The sequence below is a fragment of the Sesamum indicum genome, linkage group LG11, assembly GCF_026168435.1.
Source record: "Sesamum indicum cultivar Baizhima isolate 11 linkage group LG11, ASM2616843v1, whole genome shotgun sequence".
NCBI lineage: Eukaryota > Viridiplantae > Streptophyta > Magnoliopsida > Lamiales > Pedaliaceae > Sesamum > Sesamum indicum.
The window spans coordinates 16,319,992-16,341,678 of NC_142667.1; the positions used below are offsets into that span (position 1 = coordinate 16,319,992).

Below are 21,687 nucleotides of genomic sequence, written 5' to 3' on the forward strand. Positions count from 1 at the left end.
GCTCGTGCCTCACGCTGGTGCACCAGGTGGAGTGCGGCGCACCAGGCGATGTAATTCGAGCCCTCCTCAAGCTTAGCTTGAGTTTTCAAGTGTTGTGAGGAGGTGCTAATTTTTGCGTCACCTGGGTTTTGAACCCAGGTTAAAAGGGTGGTGAGTAGGAACTCCTACCACTACACCATCAAATATTTTTTAACAATACTTGCTCTCCTTTTCTATTAGTAGGAGTCATTCAGAGTTTATTCATCTCATCCGCTAAATTTTTTCATTTGTCTTGAGAATTTCGACATCATTTTCAAGAGAGACTCCTCATAAATAATTCTTACAAGTGGTGATAGAGCCCCCCAAGACTTTGGAGGAAGTGAAGCGACGTATTTTTTTCTTTTCTGAAGGCGTTGCCTCTTGGGGTGATTTTTTCATCATCCATTAGGTTGAAAATCTTAGGAGGTGACTCGTTAGTATTCTATATTCGTAAATGTAGTCGCTACACTTACTCAGTTGTTGTTCTGTTCTCATACGACTTATATTCGTCGAATGTTGCCTCAAGGGATGTTTTTGCTCATGCCCTGGAGTTAGATTTTTACCAACTTCGAAAGGGGGGCAAAACTTTGCGAGGCCAACATATTTATGTGGGGACATTGCATCAAGGATTTGATAAGGGGATGTTGCCTCAAAGGATACTTCATGTCCCGGAGTCGGTCTTTTACCAACTTCAAAGGGATGTGAAGTTTTCGGGGCGACATTATTGACGAGGATCTCAATGAAAGTTCCGTTTAGGGGGTCCCGGGGCAATAGCGACTTTTGTCTATATGACAATGACGATTTTTGCCTCTAGGGTCCTCGTGAAACTTCAAGGATCTCTACGCCTAAATTCGTCTCGTTTGTTGGGACTACTACAAGAAAACCAACTTCATTACTTAAACTCCGAAATACAAAGTGTTAGGGAAAATCAAAAGGGGAGAAGGATATGTCGAGCTACTACTCGAGTTTTCTCCTATTACAAGTGACTAGCCAAAAAATATTTTTTTTTTCCGCTACGTGAACTTTGAGCTCCTCCTTCATGGCTTGTTGATCGTTTTGAGGTCACAGGATGACTCCTGCGGTGGGATAGTTATCGTCACGAGGAGTTTGCACATTCGGCCCACGGTCAAAATTGCGTCCTTGTGCATAGTGGTTGACATACTCCTTTAAGTGTCCCCGCTGGATCAATTTTTCTATCTCATTCTTCAGGTGATGGCATTCCTCCGTCGTGTGTCCCCTGTCTCGGTGAAAACGACAATATTTGTCGGATTTGAGTCTCTTAGGGTTATCTTTCATCTTTGTCGGCCATTGACTGATTAGCCCTTGCTGTTCCGCCACCATTAATATCTCCCCCCTGGGAGCATTCAAGGGGGTATAGTGAGCAAACCCCGCCGGAGGCACATGCTTGCGTTCCTCTTTCTTTTTCGGCTCTTTTTCCTCTTCTCGACCCTTCCTTTTGCCGCTGGGGGAAGGATCCAAAGCATTAGACTCCTCAATCCGGATGTATTTCTGGGAGCGCACGAGTAAATCTTCCATAGCGCTAGGGGGCTTGCCTGCTATAGACTCTTTGAATCTTCCCGGTTGTAGATTCTGTTGGACAATACTAGCTAACAACTCTTGGTTAACATGAGGAACCTCATGCACTGCATCTACGAACCTTTGCATGAAATCTCTCAGAGTCTCGCCTTCCCTCTGACGGATAGTAAATAGATATGCCGCCGTTTTTGGGACCTTTTTGTTCATGGAGAAGTGGTGCAAGAAACGTTGAACCAATTGCTCGAGGCTAGAAATAGTTCCAGCAGGCAGTTGGTTGAACCAGGCTAGTGCGCGTTTTGACAGCGTAGTGCGGAAGACCTTGCAGTAAGCGGCGTCACTTAGATCGTACCAATCAATCTTGGCGTAAAATTTGTCTAAGTGTTCTTGTGGGTCTCCCGTTCCATCATACTCCGACAGATTCGACACCTTAAGACCAGCTGGGAGCGCCTCTGCCCGAATGTTGGAGGCAAATGGGCTCCGTCTTGGAGGTGCCACACCCAACGGCAAGTGGGAATCCTCGGCTCCCCAAGTTGGTGGGGGGGCGAAAGGTTCTCGATTATGGAGATTCCGATCTTGAGTTTGTGCAACTTTGGGTCTGGAAATCCGACTATTTACTTCCTCTCGCCTCTGCTCCTCCTCCTCGGGAGCCGATGATAGTTCTCGACTTCTACGAGGGAAAGGAGGGGGCGGGTTCACTGGTTGTTGCGCCACAAATTGGGCCACGGCTTGAGCCGCAGCTCGTGTAGACGCGTCTCGTATCAAGGCTAGCAAGGCCTCCTGTGTCAGCTGGATCATCGGTTCTTGGGGTGGAGCCTCCGAGGGGAGCACTCCGGTTGGGGGCACGGCCGAAAATTTTTGATGTGACGAGGGGAGTCCCCCATTGAGGGGTGTTTGCTGGTGTGTTAGGGGGGTTACCTCCTGAGGAACTGACTGTTCACCAGGGGGGTTCTGTTCCATTCCGCTCGCTTGGGCTTCTCGTATTGCGTCTAGATCGTGTACGTCACGGGCTTTGGACCTGGTGTGCATGCTCAACGTCGAGGTGAAATTTTTTCCCACAGACGGCGCCAATGATGTGGTCGAGGTTTTTTTGCTAAGGAATAAATCGGGATTTTACCACGACGGACTTTTACACCAGGTGAAATATTGTTTCCGCAAAATGTGTAATAATCAAGAAGGAGGGGTCTTGTCAATGAATAGTAGTCTTGGATTAAAAAATTAGTATTTTGGTATTTATAAGGGTGTTGGAAATTATATGGTGTGATAGGTTTTATGTACTTATGGTGTGCCTCCTATATATCCAATTACTCTTTTGCCCTTATAATTTTATATATTTTTTTACTAATGTATATCACAAACATTATAATACATGTGATTTGTATTTTATGTATTTAAGTGAGGGATAATTATATTCAACCTAATTCATTAGTGTTTCATAAATTACAATGAGCTCTCCTAAAATTTGATATAGTTACCAACATTTTTTTGTTATTTAAAAAATGACTAATATTCTTAATATTTGATAAAATTATATAATCTTGAATAGAGAGTTGGAATTCTCCACTTCTTTACTGTATTTTTTAAAAAAAAAAACTGAAAATTTGTAAAAGAAAACAGGAGATGTGAATGGAAAATTTTGAAATTTTGTTAAAAAAAAAAAAAGAAAAGATTCATTTAATCCATAAAGGAAATTTTAAAAAAATTAAAAATAAATAAAATTACAATTCATAGTTTACAAAAATATTTTAATTAGTTCACGGCAAAAATAAACATAAACCTAATAAAAACTGACGAATTAGGCTAATTATTGGACAACGATTAAAATTAAGAGTACTGACGAAGGATAAATGTAATTAAACCAAATTTCATAGAACTAATTGCAATTTACTCTTTTCCTTATCTCTTGTAGAAAGGATGTACTTCCATACTGCATTTTGTTATCCAGCAAAACAAATAGATAATGTTTAGGTGAACTTAAGTTTATAATTTTACTTTATTCAAACATTTCAACTTCTTAATTCTAAAATAAACTGAAATATCTTATAAACTCCAAAAATCAATGTCACAGTAAAACTTTCTGAGTAGAGTGATTCCCACTTTGTCATTACAGCAGGAAGTTACCTGTTCTTTTCAACTACCAAAACAAGGGCAGAGAGATGTTCAACATTTTACTACTGGTAAGCAGTCGCTCCACTCGATTTATTTTGAGTTGAATCAGCATTGAATTTAACTCTGTGGATTTGGGTTAATAGACAGTGTGAAACCCAGAAACAGCACAGCAACCTAACAAACAACCCAGACTTTTGACTTTGGAAAAGCCACCTACCTCCAAAATTACTCCACTATTAACTAAGAACACACAAACGAATTTGCTCATCAAAGAATTGTATACAGTACTTTGGTTTCTGATAAATGTAAAAGCTCTGCCATCAATAAAATTTATTGAAAATTAAAAAGTCAAAAAGCGACAATGGGAGCAATCCAAAGGCGTGTAAATATTATTGGGAGCAATGATTTACGTTTTCTTCTTTCGGTTGGGAAAACCCAAAAATTGATTTAATGTTTGTCAAAAAGGCAATGCAGCAATTATATCTTTCCGCACAACTCCCATTATCATGTCTGGAATCACTCTTTAATTTCCTTCACTGTACAGCAGCTTTGCAAGTTTGCATCCTTGTCAAAATTAATTTCAGCACAAACAACAAAAATCTTTTCCTTCGATGCAGAGCATGAACAGAAAGTCATTCGACAAGTTAAGCCGATCGAAGCCAGATGAAAATTCATAGTTGATGGTAAGACAAAAGTAACATCCGCATAAAGTATCTGAACTTAATTTCAGAAGATGTCCAGCTGCTAATAATAAGCAGCTCAAGAGGCGAGAAGATCTTTCTAAGCTCAGCCAAACACCCTGAAGTCACTTATCAATTAACTCAACTTAAGTCTGATGCAACTCATTTTCGACTAACAAGAACAACTCTTCATATCACCGTGATGATTCTCTAGTTCTGTATGAAAGAAGAAATCAACACGAAGGTACCGTACAATAAGGAACAAGATCTTGTGCATTCTCTTTCTCCAGATACCATAAAATAAGGTACGGTTACATGAGAAATGAACACGGGGAAAATTGGGCACCCAGAATATTATAAAATAACTGTGGAATTGATGAAAAATTAAGAGATTAAGATGCTATGAGAAACAATTTTTTTCTTTATGTATATCAGGAAACCAAGAAACATGAATGTGAATGTCATGTATAAGAAACATACCTTCTAATAAGGCTCATGGAAAATAGTTGTGTGCCAACTTATCTACTAAGAAACCCAGTGTAAATATATTAGGTTTACATCTTCGGATTGCAGATTGTAAGACTCCTCCGTCCAGATCTTTTCTGCAAACCCATGTAATTAAAATCTTGTGTCTCATCCTCATCATCAGTATCAACTTGTTTTACAGGTGACAACCTTGTCTGCAGGCTCATGCGACGGGGAACGTAAACATTAAAGTAATAGTTTGTAATGTCTTTCCTATATTTATTAGAAAAACACTTCAACGCACGCTTCAAAAAGTTCTTCACATTGGATGATGGTCTTGTTTTCACCAGTGACTCAAAAGTTTGTTGCTCCTTTGGTGACCATGAATTTGAAACTTGCTCACCCATCTCATCAAACTTCCAACTAAAAAAAGCAGGTCCGAGATCACATTGCAGAAGTAGCCTTTCCTCAACTATGTGGCGTATGGTGCAATCAGAAAATCCAGGGGACACACAGAAACAGGAGTTGGGTCTCCCCTTTCCAATTGTTCTTCCAGTGGTCTTCATGTTTCCAATTTCAATTGGCCAAACTCGGGAACCCAACCACTTGGAATTATCAGAATCGCTATTATATGCAGCAATAAGAACACTCCTGTTCACTGGGCCACTCCACTCAGGAACGTCAGCCTGGAAATGTGGCCCAACTGGAATAGCTTTTCTTTGAAGATGATCGCCAATGAAATTCAGTAACCTAATTGACCGTCGAGGAGGCTGAAGATGTCTCCTCTGTAGCCCATCCAAGGTTGGTGAATTCAAAAAGTGAATTGCATTACTAATTTCTACAGTTGGTGCTTCATTCTCTGGACTCAGCGGGTTTGAACCATTTACAGATTCATCAGAATCTACGGTTGGAGACACATCTTTGCCAGGGCTATTCCGATGTACTACATCATCTAAAAAGGAACATTCAGTAGGTACCTGTTTCTCCGGCAAAGCCTCGTCAAATGTCAAACTGCTACAAGTACGAGAATCAAAGATAAACTTGTCATCATGACATTGAGTGGAGTCAAATGAATTGAGCAAGCATGAGAGTGATGAAGCATGAGATGACTGACTCCTATTCTTTTTTGTTACGGTTTGTTGGTTAGGCAGACCAAGGCCAGAACAAGCTCTCAGCTTATCATTGACGAACTGGTCAAGTTTCCGCTTTCTCTGCAAGAAAACAAAAAAGTCATTTGCATGCAAGTATTGTGGGAAAGACACGTCAGCATAAAGAAGTTGATTCAAGCGGAATAAATTGCTAACTGCTGTTCTATATATTAATGTGTAATACATCCAATGGGAGCATAAGCCAACCAAAGATGTATTTCCTTCACCAGAACTTGCTGTTTTCACCATTATCAATTGAGAAAGATCTTAATAGTACTATAAATTTGTGAAGGAAGGTTAAGGGCCAGAACTCAGGGGTATTAGACTTTGCTACATGACTGTTGAAAATGTTTATTAGCCCCTCAACTATTTAAAATGTAATGAGAAGCCCCATGGTCCATTTTTGGAAGAGTTTCTCTTTAGCATTATGGCAAAAAGCCCATGTATTCTACTGGAATTATCAGGGGTGACACCAACACAAATGGTAGAGGGTGTTGAACACGCATGTTCAAAGATCAAGGGGCAAAGTGCACCTTAAGCTTTTTACCTGAAGTTAGATATGATAGTTTTGTCTTGTCGATAGTTCAAATACTATATTCTACAAAACAATATACTGATCTCCTACAAACAGAATATAAATGTTACACAGGCACGTAGTACATGGCTCTATAAAACAAAAATATCAATACAACTAATCAACTGATCAGCAATATAAAGAAAAAGGTTTTGCTTAATCTGGTAGAATGATATTAGCTTTACATGAAAGGCAAAGGAGGAAGAAGAGAAACATTTTCCATAGTATTAGTCATTAAGGCAACCACAAAATCTTCCATGAAACATGCTAGTTCGTTGCAACTGTCAATCACACTTCAAGCGCACCTTTGCATCGACCAAGTCACTCTAACATCTAGACTGACAACTATGCACAAAAATGACAACAAACGATACGTATTGCAGTAAACTGTTTCCTCTCATGCTTCATATGAAACTAGAATCAGCTATGAGCCAAAACGAACAATTTCAAAGTTTGGCGAGCTGGAGAAAATGCCCTAAATGTTGAATTATCTATTTTCTTCCATTTGCTAAAAAAAGGTGAGATTTAAATTGAGATTACCCAAATCTCTTAAATGATCCACAAAGTACAGTATCTGCATTCATAATTCTTACCATCCTCAAATCCAAAGTGTGGGTAAAAGGGTTCAAATTAGGTCACAACCAGTATGAACAAATTGAAAAGGTAATATATTTGCCTCAATTATCCAAATCTGTTCGCAGGTTTACAAGAACTATTAAAGGGAATCATAGAAGACTTAATTAATCTTGAGCTAGCCACAGGTACAGGGTTCCTGGCACAAGTGACCATACTTTCTAATTTACTCTACGTCCAATTTACAAGACCTATTAGAATGGGGTCATAGATGAAATTGAAAAGGCGAAAGTATGAATGTCGTTACATTGTTCTCTGACAGTAGAAGTGGTTGGAGCTAATGAGAGAGACATCATTAATTAACTAAATAAAAGTAAAAGTAAACAAATCAAACTCAGCCTATTAGAAGCCTAATTCAACTGAACTTGCTTCTTCTTTATGGAATTAAACTAGTTCAAGCCCTATGTATGAACTGTCTCCAAAGACAATTAGTTCAGTGTATCAAGTTCTGAGATAGAAGGAGAAAGCAATGACAAGAACAATGGATGGTCTTGCTTCAACTCCTACTGAGACACACAAAGAGCAGCTCCAATTCAAACATTACATAATGAAACAACCTAAATGACCATAGTGTTCCGAATCATGCGTGTTTCACATATGGCAACAGGTGAGATGTTAAAGACTTTACCCAGGGAATTTCAGAATCTTTAAGGACCATAACTTTTCGGAGCCTTAGTATCTGATCCCACAAGGGCTTAATATTATCCCGTGCAAACTGCGGCCTACAAGGATCCAAGGCGAGTCGTTTTAGCTGAACTAACATTTCTGCTTCAGAATATCTTCCAAAAATTAAATTTTGTTGCACATTCTCTATCCCTTTACTCAGTGAAGCTTTAGCAATTTTCTTCCCCTTCCCTCCCTCATGTCTAGTCATCTTTCAGCCCACAAACAACAATATCAAACCTTACTTCCAAAATTCAATTTCAAAACAATTCAAGAAGCGAAAGCAATTAACTCAAATTTTGGAGCTCCTCTTTCCCGAACCTGAAACCGAAAATTCACGAAAAATCAGATATGGTAATCAATGCCTTCTCAGAAGGAAAAAGAACAATGCAACAACCAAGTAAAAATCCCAAAAAAGAGAAAAAATACAACGGATTGGCCTCAAGCACAAACCAAAGATTGGAGGGAGGCGGGAAGCACAAAAAGGCAATTGAGTAGGTTTTCAGCTATTCTTAAGGGACCCAGTTTGTTGCAAGTAAAATTCAATGGCATTAAATGCGGCAAGTAGCTACAAATTTACATGTAAAATGAGACTCATAGTCTCATACCTGATCAGAACTAATCAAATCAACTCATAAACAAAAAAAAAAAAAAAAGAAAATATGCATGTAAAAACATAAAGGGAAAGAAACATCAAAGTTTCTCCCGAATTTATTACTTTCAATTTCAGCAATGACAAGGTCTGCTCTCTCCATACATTCATATATATCAAATCTTAAAACCCAAATACTAGAAATTTAACCCTGAAAGAAGACTTTGTACATGAGACAAAAACACCTGAACACCCAGAATTCCGGAATTAAATAAAGCATTCCTTGCATGACTCTCCTCCGCCACTAATCACTACTTGTCAGAAAACAACTACATACAACATGCAATTAAACATAAACACATATACACATATTGCGGAATGCATAAAGCAAGAAAATGGATCTAAGCAAACGCTAGAAGAGAAACTGTAGGATGAGTTCCGATGTAAAGGCATAATGGAAAAACAGAGGAGACTCAATTGTGCAGCACAAACATGATACACAGGCGTACGCAACTGCGTACACATTCAAGTGGAGGGATGCGTATATTCTTCCTCTTTCCGTGGGGCAGTTGAAGGGATGCGAAACGGACCCCGTGACCCTGAGAGGCTTGTCACTTGCGGGATTATGATATCTTTGTTAACACAAAGTTTGCAATGTTTATTTTCGTCACCCAATTAAGGTCTAGTAATGGGCATGGATCTTGATTTGGGTCTGAGTCCCAAATTAATATTCACTGTTAGGTTTTATGCATTGGTTTGCTTTGCTTATTAGTTACCCTTATGAAAAATTATCTTGGATTGGATTATGATGACGACTAAAGTAAATATTTTTTAAAAATTTAATAATCAAATTGAAATTAAAAAGTAATAGTTTGCTCAATCCAGCAGGTATTGGGCCAAGCACACTTGATTGACAAGACAACAAGCCAACTAGTCCAATTCCAAAGACAAGACCTCTATTACCAAATCAATGCCATATTGTAAGACATTATATGTCCCATCACCATAAAAAGGCTGCTAATAATAAGGACATTTCAACACCAATTGGATCCACTGATTCAATATATGGTAACTAACACCCATATTTATTTATTTAGACTCCACATATTCCGTATTTATAAAATAAAACATAGATGTTTCAAATTCTCCCCTGCTTGCTTATATTTTTATTTTCAGTTTTCAAAATAGTAATTAGAATAAAAATATATTGATTTGAAACTGTAATTTTATATAAATTACAATCTCATTAATTAATTTAAATATATTCTCATTTTCACCTCAAAATTTACACAAAATTAAAAATATAAATTTTCCGCTAAAAACTAAAAATATAAACATAATTAATTTAGAAACATGCATATGAATATGTACTGGTCCAAATAAATTAAAAAAAAATTATATCTAGAAAGGTTTTGAAAAAATTATGATGAGTGACAAAACTTCCATAATTTATTTTAGAGTATTTATTTGTTTAATTAATTGAAAATTTTGTTTTTAAATGGGCTGCAATAAAAGTTTAATGACTTCTTTAAGCAGCCACGCATATAATATTTTGGATTGTCAATAAAAGGACACGGCGGAGGCGGAGGCAACCCCTGCATCTTATGGCACAGCTGCCCAGAAACCTGACTCCCAAGAACCTCCTTCCGCTCCTCAAAAAGGAGAAGAACCTTGGGTCAGCTCTCACCCTGTTCGACACCGCGAGTTCCCACCCTAACTATACACACTCCCCTGCTGTCTTCGACCACATCCTCCGTCGTCTCTCCCTCTCTGCTGACCCCAAATTCATCCCTAACATCACCCGCATCGTTGAACTCATTCGACTCCAGCAATGCCCTTGTTCCGAAGACACGGTGCTGGCTGTTTTGAAAATATATTCGAGAAATCTTATGGTGGAGAGAGCAATGGAAATTTTCCAGAAAATGAAGGAGGTTTTTGGATGTGACCCCGGGGTGAGGTCTTATAATTGTCTAATGAATGCTTTTGTGGTTTCGAATCAACTGAATAAGGCTGAGGTTTTCTTTAGACATTTTCGAACAATGGGTGTGTCTCCGAATTTAGAAACTTATAATATTTTGATCAAAATTGCGTGTAAAAAGATGGATTTCGACAAGGCAAGAGCACTGGTGGATGATATTTGGGCGACGGATTTGGTCCCTGATGTTTATAGTTATGGCACTTTGATCAACGGGTTGGCGAAAAGTGGGGATTTGGACGGGGCTGTGAAGGTGTTTGATGAAATGACTGAGAGAGGCCTGAGACCTGATGTTACGTGTTATAATATTTTAATTGATGGATTTTTTAAGAAAGGGGATTATAAGGCGGCTAATGCTATTTGGGATAGGTTGTCAAAGGATTCATGGGTTTATCCAAGTGTTGTTACATACAATATTTCGATCAGTGGCTTGTGCAAGTGTGGGAGGTTTAGTGAGGGACTGCAATTGTGGGATAGGATGAGTAAGAATGAGCGGACAATGGATTTATTCACATACAGCTCTTTGATTCATGGGCTGTGTCAGGTAGGGGATATTGATGGGGCCGAGAGGGTTTATGAGGAGATGGCTGAGAGGAAGGTCTCACCTGATGCTGTTGTATATAATGCAATGCTGAATGGGTTTTTTAGGGCAAGGAGAGTTAGAAATTGTTTTGAGTTGTGGGAGGTGATGGGAAGGGAGGGTGGTCGAACTGTTGCTAGTTTTAATATAATGATGAGAGGGCTGTTTGACATTGGAGAGGTAGATCAAGTTATTGCTATCTGGGAGGTTATGAAGGAGAGTGGCTTTGTTGCTGATTCCACTACTTACAGGATCTTAATCCGTGGATTTTGTAAAAATGGGTACATTGACAAGAGTTTACATGTGTTACAGACTGCTGAGGAGAAAGGTGGTCCTCTAGATGCTTTTTCTTATTCAGCAATGATCAATGGGTTGTGTAAAGAAGCAAAATTGGATGAAGCAGTTTCTTTGCTGAACCGTATGATGAAAAGTGGCTGTAAGCCAAACACTCATGTTTACAATGCTTTAATCAATGGCTTTGTGGGTGCTTCTAAATTTGAGGATGCAATTAGGGTTTTTCATGGAATGGAAAGTATGAATTGTTCCCCTAACATGGTTACCTACAACACTCTTATTAATGGATTATGCAAGGGTGAGAGGTACAGTGAAGCCTGTGACTTGGTGAAGGAAATGCTAGAGAAAGGATGGAAGTCAGATGTGATCACTTATAGCTTGCTAATAAAAGGTCTCTGTCTATGCCATAAAGTAGAAATGGGTCTTAATTTGTGGAACCACGCGATTGGCCAAGGTTTCAGACCTGATGTACGGATGCATAATATTTTGATCCATGGTCTCTGTTCTGTTGGCAAAACTCGAGTAGCTTTGGAGCTATATCTGGACATGAATCACTGGGACTGTGGTCCTAATATTGTTACCCACAATACCCTTATGGATGGATTTTATAAGGAGGGTGACTTAAAAAATGCTTTGGTTATTTGGGCTCGCATATTAAGAAATGGGCTACAGCCAGATGTTATTTCCTATAACATTACTCTTAAAGGTCTTTGTTCTTGCAATAGAATATCAGGTGCCATTTTATTCTTGCACGATGCCTTGACAAAGAAAATTGTTCCAACCATAATTACATGGAACATACTTGTTCGAGCTGTTGTTCACTCTGGGGTTCCAAAATGATCCTCTTGCCTGAGACATTGGGAAGTTAAGTTGCTGATGTCCTACCAATTCATATTTGCTTTATATTGGGGCCTGGATTTTCCTTTATATAAATTCATATATGTTGACGGAGAAACTGATTTCTCTTGCAATGCTGGCATATCATTCTGTAGTTGTGGTTGGTATCCTACATGCTTTATTCCATTTCAACATGCTGGTACAATAGTGTTATGTTAGTTGGCTATTCCTTAATCAAGAAATTTTTTGTAGTTGTTAAAACTAACTCTAGAAAGTTTACTCATTACAGATGTGGTCTTGTTCAATGAAGACCGCTTGAATCCTTATTGGTGTATCATAAATCTGTATCTTCATGAAGTGTTCATGTCCAACACCACTTGTTGCACTGAATTGTTTCCTAACATTTTTTTTTTCTCTGGCTCATGTATCTTGCAGCTTAATGAAGTAAACAGACTGGTGATTGGACAGTGGCTGGTTAGATACTCGACTTACTCACCGCATACAAGCTGTGTCTTCCATTCGTATTTTAATAGTTGGCAATCTGGTGATATCTTAACACTATATGTTTCAGGTGGTGTGGTAAGTACATAGGATTTTACAGGTTCTATCAAAATCAGACAGACACTACTTTGCAGGAAGGACTACCAATACAGAAGGCATGATTGATGAAATTATAAGAGATACCACCAGTCCAGGATGTTTACAATTCGTATGTTAATAGTTGGCAATGTGATTGATGTTTACAGGAACAGTGGATGCTAGAGGAGGTAATTATAGCAGATAGTACCAAGAGACAAGCAGATTGCAGAATTGGATGTTCAAAGCACAGTCATGATTCTTAATTTCAAGGCAAGGTATGTCACCTGAGGGTTTATTTTTCACCATCATTGCGGTTCTGTTTGCTTAGCACTAAGATGATGAGTGTTCATTTTTCCTGTATACTGTCTGGAGTAATTAATATAGTGTTCATCTCCATTTGTGATTTTGGAACATGCCCATTTTCCTCTATGCTGTCTGGAACAATTAAAATAGTGCACGAGTTCTTTTGTGATTTTGGAATCAAGTTGCATGCTTTCACTCTTCACTTTTTTGTGGCAAGTCAAGCTACAGGCCTGCGTGCCTCTTAGCACCATGCTATTCGTCATGAATGTAGTTTCATTTATTCAAGAGCACAAGCTTTCTTTTGAAAGTTTATTATGCTTTGGATGAGAAGTTTATTACACAGCATCACAAAATGGCTTTGGTGACAATAGTTATCACCAAAACACTGTATGTGATGCAACAGTAAATTTGGCCTGATGTATTAGCCCCAGATAGTAATATTTTATTTGGAGTTATAACTCATGCTACATTGGGTGAGGACTAAGTACATTATTAACTTTAAATGAATATATGATTTAGGGTTCTATACTTCCTGCTTTCGCATAAGGTTTTGCTGGTTAATTTCTGTCGACTTCCTCGCTTTTGGAGTGAGACACCGCTAGGCCCCTTCTTTTCTGTTGCTGGTTGTTGAGTTTAGATTGCTGGCAATTTGACGACCCAATAAAAATCTAAGGGCAAAAATTTTGTCATAAAGGATCACTGGCAGAATGAGTTTTGGTGGTCATACTGGTATAAACAAGGGTGCAAGCTGATGCAAAACAAAGTAGCTTGCTACTTAGCCCCAAATGCAATGTCATGTTTGGGGTTTTAATTCATCTGGTGTGCATATATTCTATGGTAAAATAAGACGAGGAAAAATTCCCTTCTCTCTCTATTGGTTGCTTTTCTCTTGTTCTTTTTTGTCTGTTTCTGATAACATACTCTGTTCATAGACGAGTTGAGAGAGCAAACCAACCAGAATAACCCCGAAAATTGCAACCTTCCTCCAGTCAAATGTCGAAGAGATTGAGGCATCAGCAATTCCTAGAAGTACCAACGCAACCAGTACAAGGTAAATGTTCCTTCTGATTACTGAAGCAGCACTTTTCTTAGTCAGCTTTCTGATTTTTTCTGTCTCTTCCCTGGCTGTTGCCTTGTCAACTGGTGTTTTTTGCCTCAGGTTCTTGAAGAACAGCCCTTCATTCCTGTCTTTCTCAATTTGGCCTTCAAAATCCGCTACCCTTTTCTCACTCTCTTCAATCTCCGATTTGTTCAACTCCATAGATTCCTCGAAAGCTTGCATTTGACTCTCTATATTTTCCATTATCTGCTCAAGAAAATGAACAAAACCTGGTCATTTAGTGACGGAATTTCCTAATAAGCCCAGTTTTTTTGTATGCATTTGACAGGAAAGAAGTTGGACAGACCCTGGTACCAGCTTCATCCAATTCTTTAAGGGCATTTTCTCCAATCTGGTCTATTTCAGCATTGGCTTCCTCCGCGAACTGGGTTAGATATGCTGATCTTTCATCCAAGTAATCAGTAAGACGAACTTTTTGGGCTTGAAGCATTGCAATCCTGACAAGAAGTTCCTGCTTGCGACTATCTCCTTCGGGCGGTGGAGTTTCTTGACTTGAATTATCTGAAGTATTGGACTTGCAGAGGGAGAGTACAATTCTCCTCTTCTTGAAGGATTCTCTTCCAGGGAAAGGACCATAGATGGGAGTGAAGGAGGTTCGGATTGCTTTAAGAGAAATCATTGCGTGCTGTTGGAAAAATATGCAGGGGAAAAGAAGGGGAAAAGAAGGGGAAGAGTTGCAGAGTCAGCCTACAATATGCACACAGTAGAAGCGTTTTGGACCTCTGATTATATTTGCATTATCTTGTTCAAATATGGCATTCATGTTGTTGAAAAATTGAAAGAGTCTTTTGTTTCTTTTGGGCCCATTGATCTTGTCCTATCTTGCTTTTCCTTTGGAATTTCAAATAGTCTATCATATCAGCACGTGACTTCAATTGGGCTTTACTGTATTCCGGGTCAATTTAAGCTGTGGGTCATGGTCATGTTAGCAGTTAGTAAGCTCTTGAAAGTAGGGGGGGGAAGGAGCAGAAAGTAAGCTCTCACTAATAAAATATAGTTTAAAGCTGGAGTGGTAAGCAAGTCAACTTTAATAGAACTTTTAGGAACCTCCCTATATGTTTCAACACCAGAAGGCTGACCCTGGCGTTATTGGTGATGTGACTAGCAAATAAGAGGCTTGCATCTCAAGTTCAATTAGAAGCAACTCATGACCAGAAAGGACGTTTAAAGGAAATATATACTAGCAAACTTGCCTCGGCCTCGCAGGCACAGGTAAGAAATATTAGTAAACGTATTAAGTAGGCCTAATGCTCTGAATCATCCAGCTTTTGCCACCATATTGCTCTCCATTATTTACACAAATTGTTATCTGAAGGAAATACTACCAAGCACATGAACCTAGTGGTCATGCCCAGAATCATCGATCTTTTACCACCGCTTTCTTGTAAACATACCATTTTGCAATCAAGAGATAGACAAAGAAGTTCATCGAACTAAGGATAGCCAGGAGCCAATAGAAGTAATCAAGATGGCCCCTGTTCAGATTCTCTTTGGGGATCCAGCCGAGGTGCCCATGTTTTGTTGTCAGTTTAGTCACAACTATTACCAGTGCTGAGCTCAGGTAATGACCCACGGCATGAGTTGTGAGAGCAAGGGCAGAACACAAGCTTCTCATGGCATCAGGTGCTTGGTCGTAGAAGAACTCCAACTGTCCAATGTTTGTGAAAACTTCCGCACATCCAACCAGGAAGTACTGTGGAACTTGCCAAAATATGGACATGGGAATGGTGGGCTGATTATAGTAGTTATTCCTCCTCACATAGTCGAGCCGAGCAACCTCCAGCACACCGGCAACAATCATGGCAATAGTTGAGATTACGAGCCCAATTCCCATTCTTTGGAGCTGTGTGAATCCCCTCTCATTGTGAGTGTATTTTCTTGCAAGGGGGATAATTACTTGGTCATAAACAGGTGCCCAGAATATGACACTGAGGGTGTTAAAGAGGGACAAGGATGCTGATGGGATCTTGAAGTTGGGTCCCATTTGTTGGTCCATTGTGTTGCCTTGCAGAACAAACATTGTACCCATTTGACTGCTCACTGTGGAGAAAACTATTCCAGAAGCCCAGATGGGAAGTAGTCCGATTATGGATTTTAATTCTTCAACCTGAGTCACTGTGCAGAGACTCCATGGATTCACCACCCCTTCCAGAGAATTGTCCGAGTCTGTTTCTACTGCAGCTTTGTCAAGGCACCTAAAACTCAGTACATCAGCAATATGTAACACCATGCTTAAGAAATTAGATTATGAAACAGAAAATAAGATGAAACAACAAATAGAAGAACACACAGATTTGACGTGGTTCTGGTAATGTTCATGCATTCCCTGCCGTAGTCCCACATCAACCTTTTGTACTGAAGTACCTGAACTTGTCTGTATGCTCGAGCTTGCGGCTACCTTCAATGCTAGATTCCGCATCGGCAGTCTCATAAAGAAGAGATTTGTCAGTCGGAACTTTGACGTTGTATTTTCTGATGGATGCGACCAACACCTGAAAAATTCGTGTCAGGGGGCTCCCTCCCGGTATCTGGAGCCGATACAGATGGCTCCCTGAGAAGAAAAATGCAACAGCAATGGCCATGGAAACTGCTGGAGTCCCGAACCCCCAATTCCAACCCACATTCATTTGTATCCACACCAAAACCGACGAAGCAATCATAGCACCAATGTTTATGGACAGATAAAACCAGTTGAAGAAGGAGCTCTTCTTTCTCTTCTCTCTTTTGTCATTATCATCAAACTGATCTGCGCCAAACGAAGATACACATGGTTTGATTCCGCCCGTTCCAAGAGCAATCAAGTATATCGCTACAAAGAAGGTAGCCATCTGCAATGAAGTCGGGTGACAGCCATTCTTATTGCATTCAGGCTTTAGTCCAGAGACTGAAACAGATAATGTCAAGAGTGCCATTCCCTGAAACAGGAAGAAGAAATCTCCACAGATTAATTAGAACCACTAGTCCTGAAAATCACGATACACGCTTGTAAAAGAGAAGTATTTACAATAACATAGATGGTAGCGAAAGTGGCAATTGTCCAAAATCTTCCAAGGTAAGAATCAGCAATGAAAGCTCCAATGAGAGGCGTGATGTAGCAGGTCCCTGACCAATTCGTGACATTGTTCGATGCAGTCACATTCCCTTGGCCGAGTCGTGTTTTGAGGTAGTTCACCAAATTGGTGCTCATCCCATAGTATGCCAATCTCTCACAGCACTCAGTCACTGTAGAAAAAGAAATAAGATGTATCATTGATACTAAAGAGAGCAAATTTCCAGCAGATGTGGACTTGAAAGATGGAAACCTCACCAAGAATGAAGCGGCAAGCCTTCCAACTTCCAGTTTTCGCCTTATTAGCAGGTTTTTTGTGGATATTCACAGTTCCATCTTTGGTGTAGATATCATCTTCTCCTATTGCAGCCATTTTTTCTTAAACTTTTCTCTGTTTGGGGGCACCTGCTCCGCCATAAAGAACATACCATGCGTAATAAGTAGACTATTGGGATCGCCACTGCTAAAAGGAGAACGACTAATGAAACCAAGAAATTAAGCAAATGCATACATATGATAATAAACATGAGAAAAGCCCACAAAGAATAGAAGGAAAAATCAATTAGTTATATCATGTTAAGGATTTACACCGCAGAAAAAGGTGAAAACAAACCTGTCTTGCAAGAAAACAGAGTCTTTGACGAAATTGTATACGAGGAAAACCAGGACGGAGTTGTCGGCCCTGTTTAACCTCGTATACGGCGCACCAAATGCCAATGCAAAGAGATGAAGCAGTGAGAAGGTGATCTCACAGCACACATATATGTATGGAAGAAAAAAATGTCAACGTACCTAGACACGTTTTTGCAGTGCAGGTTGGGCGCTTAATTCGTGGATACAGGATTCTAGTTATTTTTGGAATAGGCGGAATGTGTGCTTGGAGATTTTTGTTTTAAAATGCACATTAGTCTTTAATGAATTTTGACTTTTTTCTTATGAAAATGATCAACGTACTTGGACACATTTTGCAGCAATAGGAGAAAATTAATAGGCATATATGTAAACGTTATTACACTTGAATATCGTTCTTGTTTTTCTTTTTTAGGTTTAAAATTCAATCTTTAAACATATTACCATTGGAGAAAAAGCATAATATGGTATGTTGATGAATGCAGTGAGAAAAAGCATGTGGAACTTATAGTTGCTCAAACTCAATTTCGGTGAAATCTTATTGCTTTGAGCATGGAAGACTTGATCTAGGTATTAGCATTTTTTCTTATGTGCGTACTTAGAGCTCATTGACATTTTTTTGACTAACACAATTTCAACTTAGATGATAAGAACCAACGTAACGATAAATTGGGAAGCAAGTAACATCCTTCTCTTTTATTTCCAGAAGCAGTTCGAACATCCATTGAGAAATAGTAGAAAAATCTACTTAATAATGGTACAGTTAAATATCATGGAGTTGCATCAGTAGATGTGCCTAATGCTTTCTTATAAGTATACCATTTCGCCACTACTAAATAAACCCCCAAATTCATCAGACTCAGCACAGCCAGAAGCCAGAAAAAATAGTGAAGTTTACCATAGTTGAGATTATCGGGAATCCAGCCAGGGCCGCCGTCCCTGGTGCTAATATCTGTCACAATATTCACTAGCAAAGTGCTCAAATAGTTCCCTAATGCTGCTGTCGTGAGCGATAACGCTGAGCACAAGCTCCTCATGGCATCTGGAGCCTGCTCGTAGAAAAACTCCAGCTGCCCAATGAATGTGAAAACCTCAGCACATCCTATGATGAAATATTGTGGTACTTGCCAGAATATGGACAAGGGCATGTGCTTGAGCTCATAGTAATTGTGTTCTTTCACAATATTCAGCCTAATCATTTCAAGTGTCCCGGCCACCAGCATGGCAAAAATTGAAATTACAAGTCCAATTGCTATTCTTTGAAGCTGAGTGAATCCATTCTTGTTGCCTGTGAATTTCCGGGCAAAAGGCACGATGATCTGGTCATAGACTGGAACCCAGAAGATGACGCTTATTGTGTCGAATAGAGACAGTGAAGCCGATGGGATCTCAAAGGATCTTATCAAGTGAAGATCCATGGTGTTGCCTTGAAGAACAAATAACGTGCCCATTTGACTGTATACCGCGCTGAAAATGATCCCGGTTGCCCATATTGGCAGCAGTCGTATGATGGATTTGAGTTCTTCCACCTGAGTCACAGTGCAGAGTCGCCAGGGATTGACTGAGCCATTTCTTGCGTCTGATTCTGTCTCAACCGCAGCCTTGTCAAAGAAACTGAAACAAAAATGGATAAAGGGTTCCCTTAGTTACTAGCAAGATTAATTGTGATAACAAACTTACGTCATGTTAATTGTGATCATAAATCACCTCAACTTTTTAGTTAGCTCAAGTTTCCTACTCCCCTTGACAGCATATTCTTCTTCTGCAGTCTCATAAAGAGCAGATTTATCTTTCGGCACATCTACTCCAATTTTCCTGACAGATGCAACAACAACCTGGCAAATGCGAGTCAATGGACTCCCTCCAGGCCTCTGGTTCCTGTAAAGTCGAGTGCCCGAGAAGAAGCTGACAACAGCAATAGCCATTGCCACGGCAGGGATGCCGAAACCCCAGCCCCATCCGACGTTCGTTTGTATCCATACAAGAACCGTGGACGCAACAAGAGCCCCTATGTTGATAGAGAAATAGAACCAGTTGAAGAAAGAACTCTTGTTCTTCTTCTCAACCTCATCAGAGTCATCAAATTGATCTGCTCCAAAGGAGGAAACACAGGGCTTGATTCCCCCGGTGCCTAGTGCTATCAAGTATAGACCAGCGTAGAAAACTCCTATTTGCAGCCCTGTTGGATGGCACCCCCCATTATTCGGGTCGCAAAATGGTTTTAGGCCGTGGACAGATGCCGATAACGTCAAGATTGTCATGCCCTGAACAAAGTTTAAAGCTCAGAATTTCCCCGGATGACTCAGTTAATCATTTTTCCCAAAGCTAATATTTATTCATAATCTCAGTAGAATTTCTGCATAAAAATGACTTACAAAGACATAGATGGTTGAGAAAGTTGCAATCGTCCAATATCTTCCCAAGTATGCATCAGCTAGAAATGCCCCAAGCAATGGTGTAACATAACACGTCCCGGACCAGTTTGTCACATTGTTAACTGCTACAACGTTGCTCTCATTCATCTGAAATTTTAGATAGTTTACCAGATTCGTATTGATCCCATAATATGCCAGTCTTTCACAACATTCGTTTCCTGTTCCAGAAGGTGAAACAATGTTAGAACAAACTTGCTATTCCTCAGTTACGTACAGAAGAAAATTAAAGAAAGAAACAGTTATAATATGAAGAAGAACAAGACATGCCAAGAATGTAAGGACAAGCTTTCCATGTTCCTGTCTCCTGTTTGATAGCAGGATTGTTGCGATAATCAGTGGTTCCATCTTTTGTATATTTATCGTCTTCAGTCACCATCATTGATCCACCGTTGTACAAATCACCCATTTTCCTTCCTTCTCCTTTTTTTCTCTACTAATTGTGAGAGTGCAGAAAGTTGACCAAGAATGAAATATTGTCAACAATGCATTGAACTCGCATTTTTTCTTCCATTTCTTGAGTGGATTTCTTCTCTTATATAAATTTGTTTTCCACTATTACTTGATTCCCCATTCAATTGCTTGCATGCACGCACACACTCACAGGCCTGGGGGCACACTATCCAAGCTTATAATTTTCGGTGGCAGTTCATTTCCGCTGGCTATTAATCTTATATCACTTCAAATATTGTTAAACGACCCTTATATTTAAAAGTTTAAGTTCTTTTGAATGACAAATATTTCATATTTTAACATGTTTTCTTCACGTGCAAAATTTTAGGCGAAGGTTTTCTTTTATAAATAGATAGTTGATTCGGGTTGTATATATAATCTCCTGTAAGGTGATGATCTGAGAGAGTATTTATAGGGCTAAATGTGTCCACCTTTTGGTATACGTGGTGTTATCTCAAATCATAGTTGTCTGATGATCTATGGTCTAGATCTCGAGTCATTAGAGAGAGTCAGATCGAGCAACCTGACCTGAAATACAAAGACGCGGATTCTAAAACTAGTGTTGTTGAAAGATTATTTATATTTTTTTTCAAGTGGGTATGATACACCTCTATCTACAGTAATAAAATCTAAATATAAACAAAATATCAATTTAAAACAGCTGATCGGTCTGAATTTTTGGAATTCTCATTGAATATTAAGGAATTGGTATTGAGATTAAGGAACCATAAATTCAAGATTGAAGAGCGACATTGAATGCCGATGACAGAACAGAAGCAATCGGGCACACTTTCTTAGAGCGCTTGAAGCTTTTTCCAACTTTGGAAGTTGAACATATGGATGCCCTCATAAATGAATAAATTAAAGTAAATAAAAGTCCAATATGTTTTTCAACGGTAAGAAATGGTTATTGAATGGGTTGAAAATAAATTAAATTATTTTTAAAATGAATGATGTAAAAAAAGAGATGGATGTATTTTTGAAACATTTGGTTAGACGTAAGTCAAAAGTGTAGTGTTT

At 39.2% G+C, this 21,687-nt stretch overlaps 5 protein-coding genes across 11 annotated transcripts; 1 reads left to right on the plus strand and 4 right to left on the minus strand.

Moving 5' to 3' along the window:
* Positions 1-4,738: 4,738 nt before the first annotated feature.
* Positions 4,739-9,124, minus strand: LOC105174537 (uncharacterized). 4 transcript variants are annotated; one of them, XM_020697638.2, is made up of 3 exons: positions 8,937-9,120; positions 7,789-8,144; positions 4,739-6,016 (listed from the first exon to the last, which is right to left on the minus strand). In XM_020697638.2, exons 2-3 carry the CDS (start codon positions 8,032-8,034, stop codon positions 4,895-4,897), a joined length of 1,368 nt encoding a protein of 455 aa, XP_020553297.1. In that variant the 5' UTR covers positions 8,035-8,144; positions 8,937-9,120; the 3' UTR covers positions 4,739-4,894. The 4 variants fall into 4 exon arrangements, with proteins under 4 accessions (XP_020553297.1, XP_020553295.1, XP_020553298.1 ...); XM_020697636.2 differs by having other exon boundaries at positions 8,908-9,120; XM_020697639.2 differs by lacking the exon at positions 7,789-8,144 and having other exon boundaries at positions 8,908-9,124.
* Positions 9,125-9,960: 836 nt separating this feature from the next.
* On the plus strand, positions 9,961-14,978 carry LOC105174538 (Pentatricopeptide repeat (PPR) superfamily protein). Of its 3 annotated transcripts, none has more exons than XM_088875332.1 (6): positions 9,961-12,127; positions 12,535-12,575; positions 12,673-12,757; positions 12,848-12,955; positions 13,916-14,034; positions 14,372-14,978. In XM_088875332.1, exon 1 carries the CDS (start codon positions 10,020-10,022, stop codon positions 12,102-12,104), a length of 2,085 nt encoding a protein of 694 aa, XP_088731458.1. In that variant the 5' UTR covers positions 9,961-10,019; the 3' UTR covers positions 12,105-12,127; positions 12,535-12,575; positions 12,673-12,757; positions 12,848-12,955; positions 13,916-14,034; positions 14,372-14,978. The 3 variants fall into 3 exon arrangements, with proteins under 3 accessions (XP_088731458.1, XP_088731459.1, XP_088731457.1); XM_088875331.1 differs by having other exon boundaries at positions 9,962-12,261; positions 12,537-12,575; XM_088875333.1 differs by having other exon boundaries at positions 9,961-12,128; positions 12,537-12,575; positions 12,673-12,955.
* Positions 13,647-14,722, minus strand: LOC105174726 (8-amino-7-oxononanoate synthase). The gene is made up of 2 exons (XM_011096912.3): positions 14,390-14,722; positions 13,647-14,289 (listed from the first exon to the last, which is right to left on the minus strand). The coding sequence occupies exons 1-2, from the start codon at positions 14,720-14,722 to the stop codon at positions 13,855-13,857; spliced, it is 768 nt and encodes a 255-aa protein (XP_011095214.1). The 3' UTR covers positions 13,647-13,854.
* Positions 14,979-15,009: 31 nt separating the features above from the next.
* On the minus strand, positions 15,010-18,785 carry LOC148785147 (protein NRT1/ PTR FAMILY 8.1-like). Of its 2 annotated transcripts, none has more exons than XM_088875336.1 (5): positions 18,681-18,785; positions 17,411-17,557; positions 17,108-17,325; positions 16,468-17,018; positions 15,010-16,298 (listed from the first exon to the last, which is right to left on the minus strand). In XM_088875336.1, the coding sequence occupies exons 2-5, from the start codon at positions 17,523-17,525 to the stop codon at positions 15,461-15,463; spliced, it is 1,722 nt and encodes a 573-aa protein (XP_088731462.1). In that variant the 5' UTR covers positions 17,526-17,557; positions 18,681-18,785; the 3' UTR covers positions 15,010-15,460. The 2 variants fall into 2 exon arrangements, with proteins under 2 accessions (XP_088731462.1, XP_088731461.1); XM_088875335.1 differs by lacking the exon at positions 18,681-18,785 and adding an exon at positions 17,766-18,377.
* LOC105174539 (protein NRT1/ PTR FAMILY 8.1-like) lies at positions 18,452-20,837 on the minus strand. Its single transcript, XM_088875334.1, has 4 exons — positions 20,485-20,837; positions 20,158-20,375; positions 19,490-20,046; positions 18,452-19,396 (listed from the first exon to the last, which is right to left on the minus strand). The coding sequence occupies exons 1-4, from the start codon at positions 20,621-20,623 to the stop codon at positions 18,553-18,555; spliced, it is 1,758 nt and encodes a 585-aa protein (XP_088731460.1). The 5' UTR covers positions 20,624-20,837; the 3' UTR covers positions 18,452-18,552.
* Positions 20,838-21,687: the final 850 nt, after the last annotated feature.

What these genes read in the sequence shown, in the direction of transcription:
- LOC105174537 (XM_020697638.2), bottom strand. Translation starts at nt 8,034, where the DNA reads ATGACTAGACATGAGGGAGGGAAGGGGAAGAAAATTGCTAAAGCTTCA. An exon ending in AAGATTCTGAAATTCCCTGG is followed by an intron (nt 6,017 to 7,788) that starts GTAAAGTCTTTA and finishes GTTTTCTTGCAG; the next exon opens with AGAAAGCGGAAACTTGACCA.
- LOC105174538 (XM_088875333.1), top strand. Translation starts at nt 10,020, where the DNA reads ATGGCACAGCTGCCCAGAAACCTGACTCCCAAGAACCTCCTTCCGCTC.
- LOC105174726 (XM_011096912.3), bottom strand. Translation starts at nt 14,722, where the DNA reads ATGATTTCTCTTAAAGCAATCCGAACCTCCTTCACTCCCATCTATGGT. An exon ending in TGGATGAAGCTGGTACCAGG is followed by an intron (nt 14,290 to 14,389) that starts GTCTGTCCAACT and finishes TTTCTTGAGCAG; the next exon opens with ATAATGGAAAATATAGAGAG.
- LOC148785147 (XM_088875336.1), bottom strand. Translation starts at nt 17,525, where the DNA reads ATGGCTGCAATAGGAGAAGATGATATCTACACCAAAGATGGAACTGTG. An exon ending in GGCTTGCCGCTTCATTCTTG is followed by an intron (nt 17,326 to 17,410) that starts GTGAGGTTTCCA and finishes CTTTTTCTACAG; the next exon opens with TGACTGAGTGCTGTGAGAGA. An exon ending in TCGCTACCATCTATGTTATT is followed by an intron (nt 17,019 to 17,107) that starts GTAAATACTTCT and finishes TTCCTGTTTCAG; the next exon opens with GGAATGGCACTCTTGACATT.
- LOC105174539 (XM_088875334.1), bottom strand. Translation starts at nt 20,623, where the DNA reads ATGGGTGATTTGTACAACGGTGGATCAATGATGGTGACTGAAGACGAT. An exon ending in AGCTTGTCCTTACATTCTTG is followed by an intron (nt 20,376 to 20,484) that starts GCATGTCTTGTT and finishes CTTCTGGAACAG; the next exon opens with GAAACGAATGTTGTGAAAGA. An exon ending in GAGCTAACTAAAAAGTTGAG is followed by an intron (nt 19,397 to 19,489) that starts GTGATTTATGAT and finishes TTTTTGTTTCAG; the next exon opens with TTTCTTTGACAAGGCTGCGG.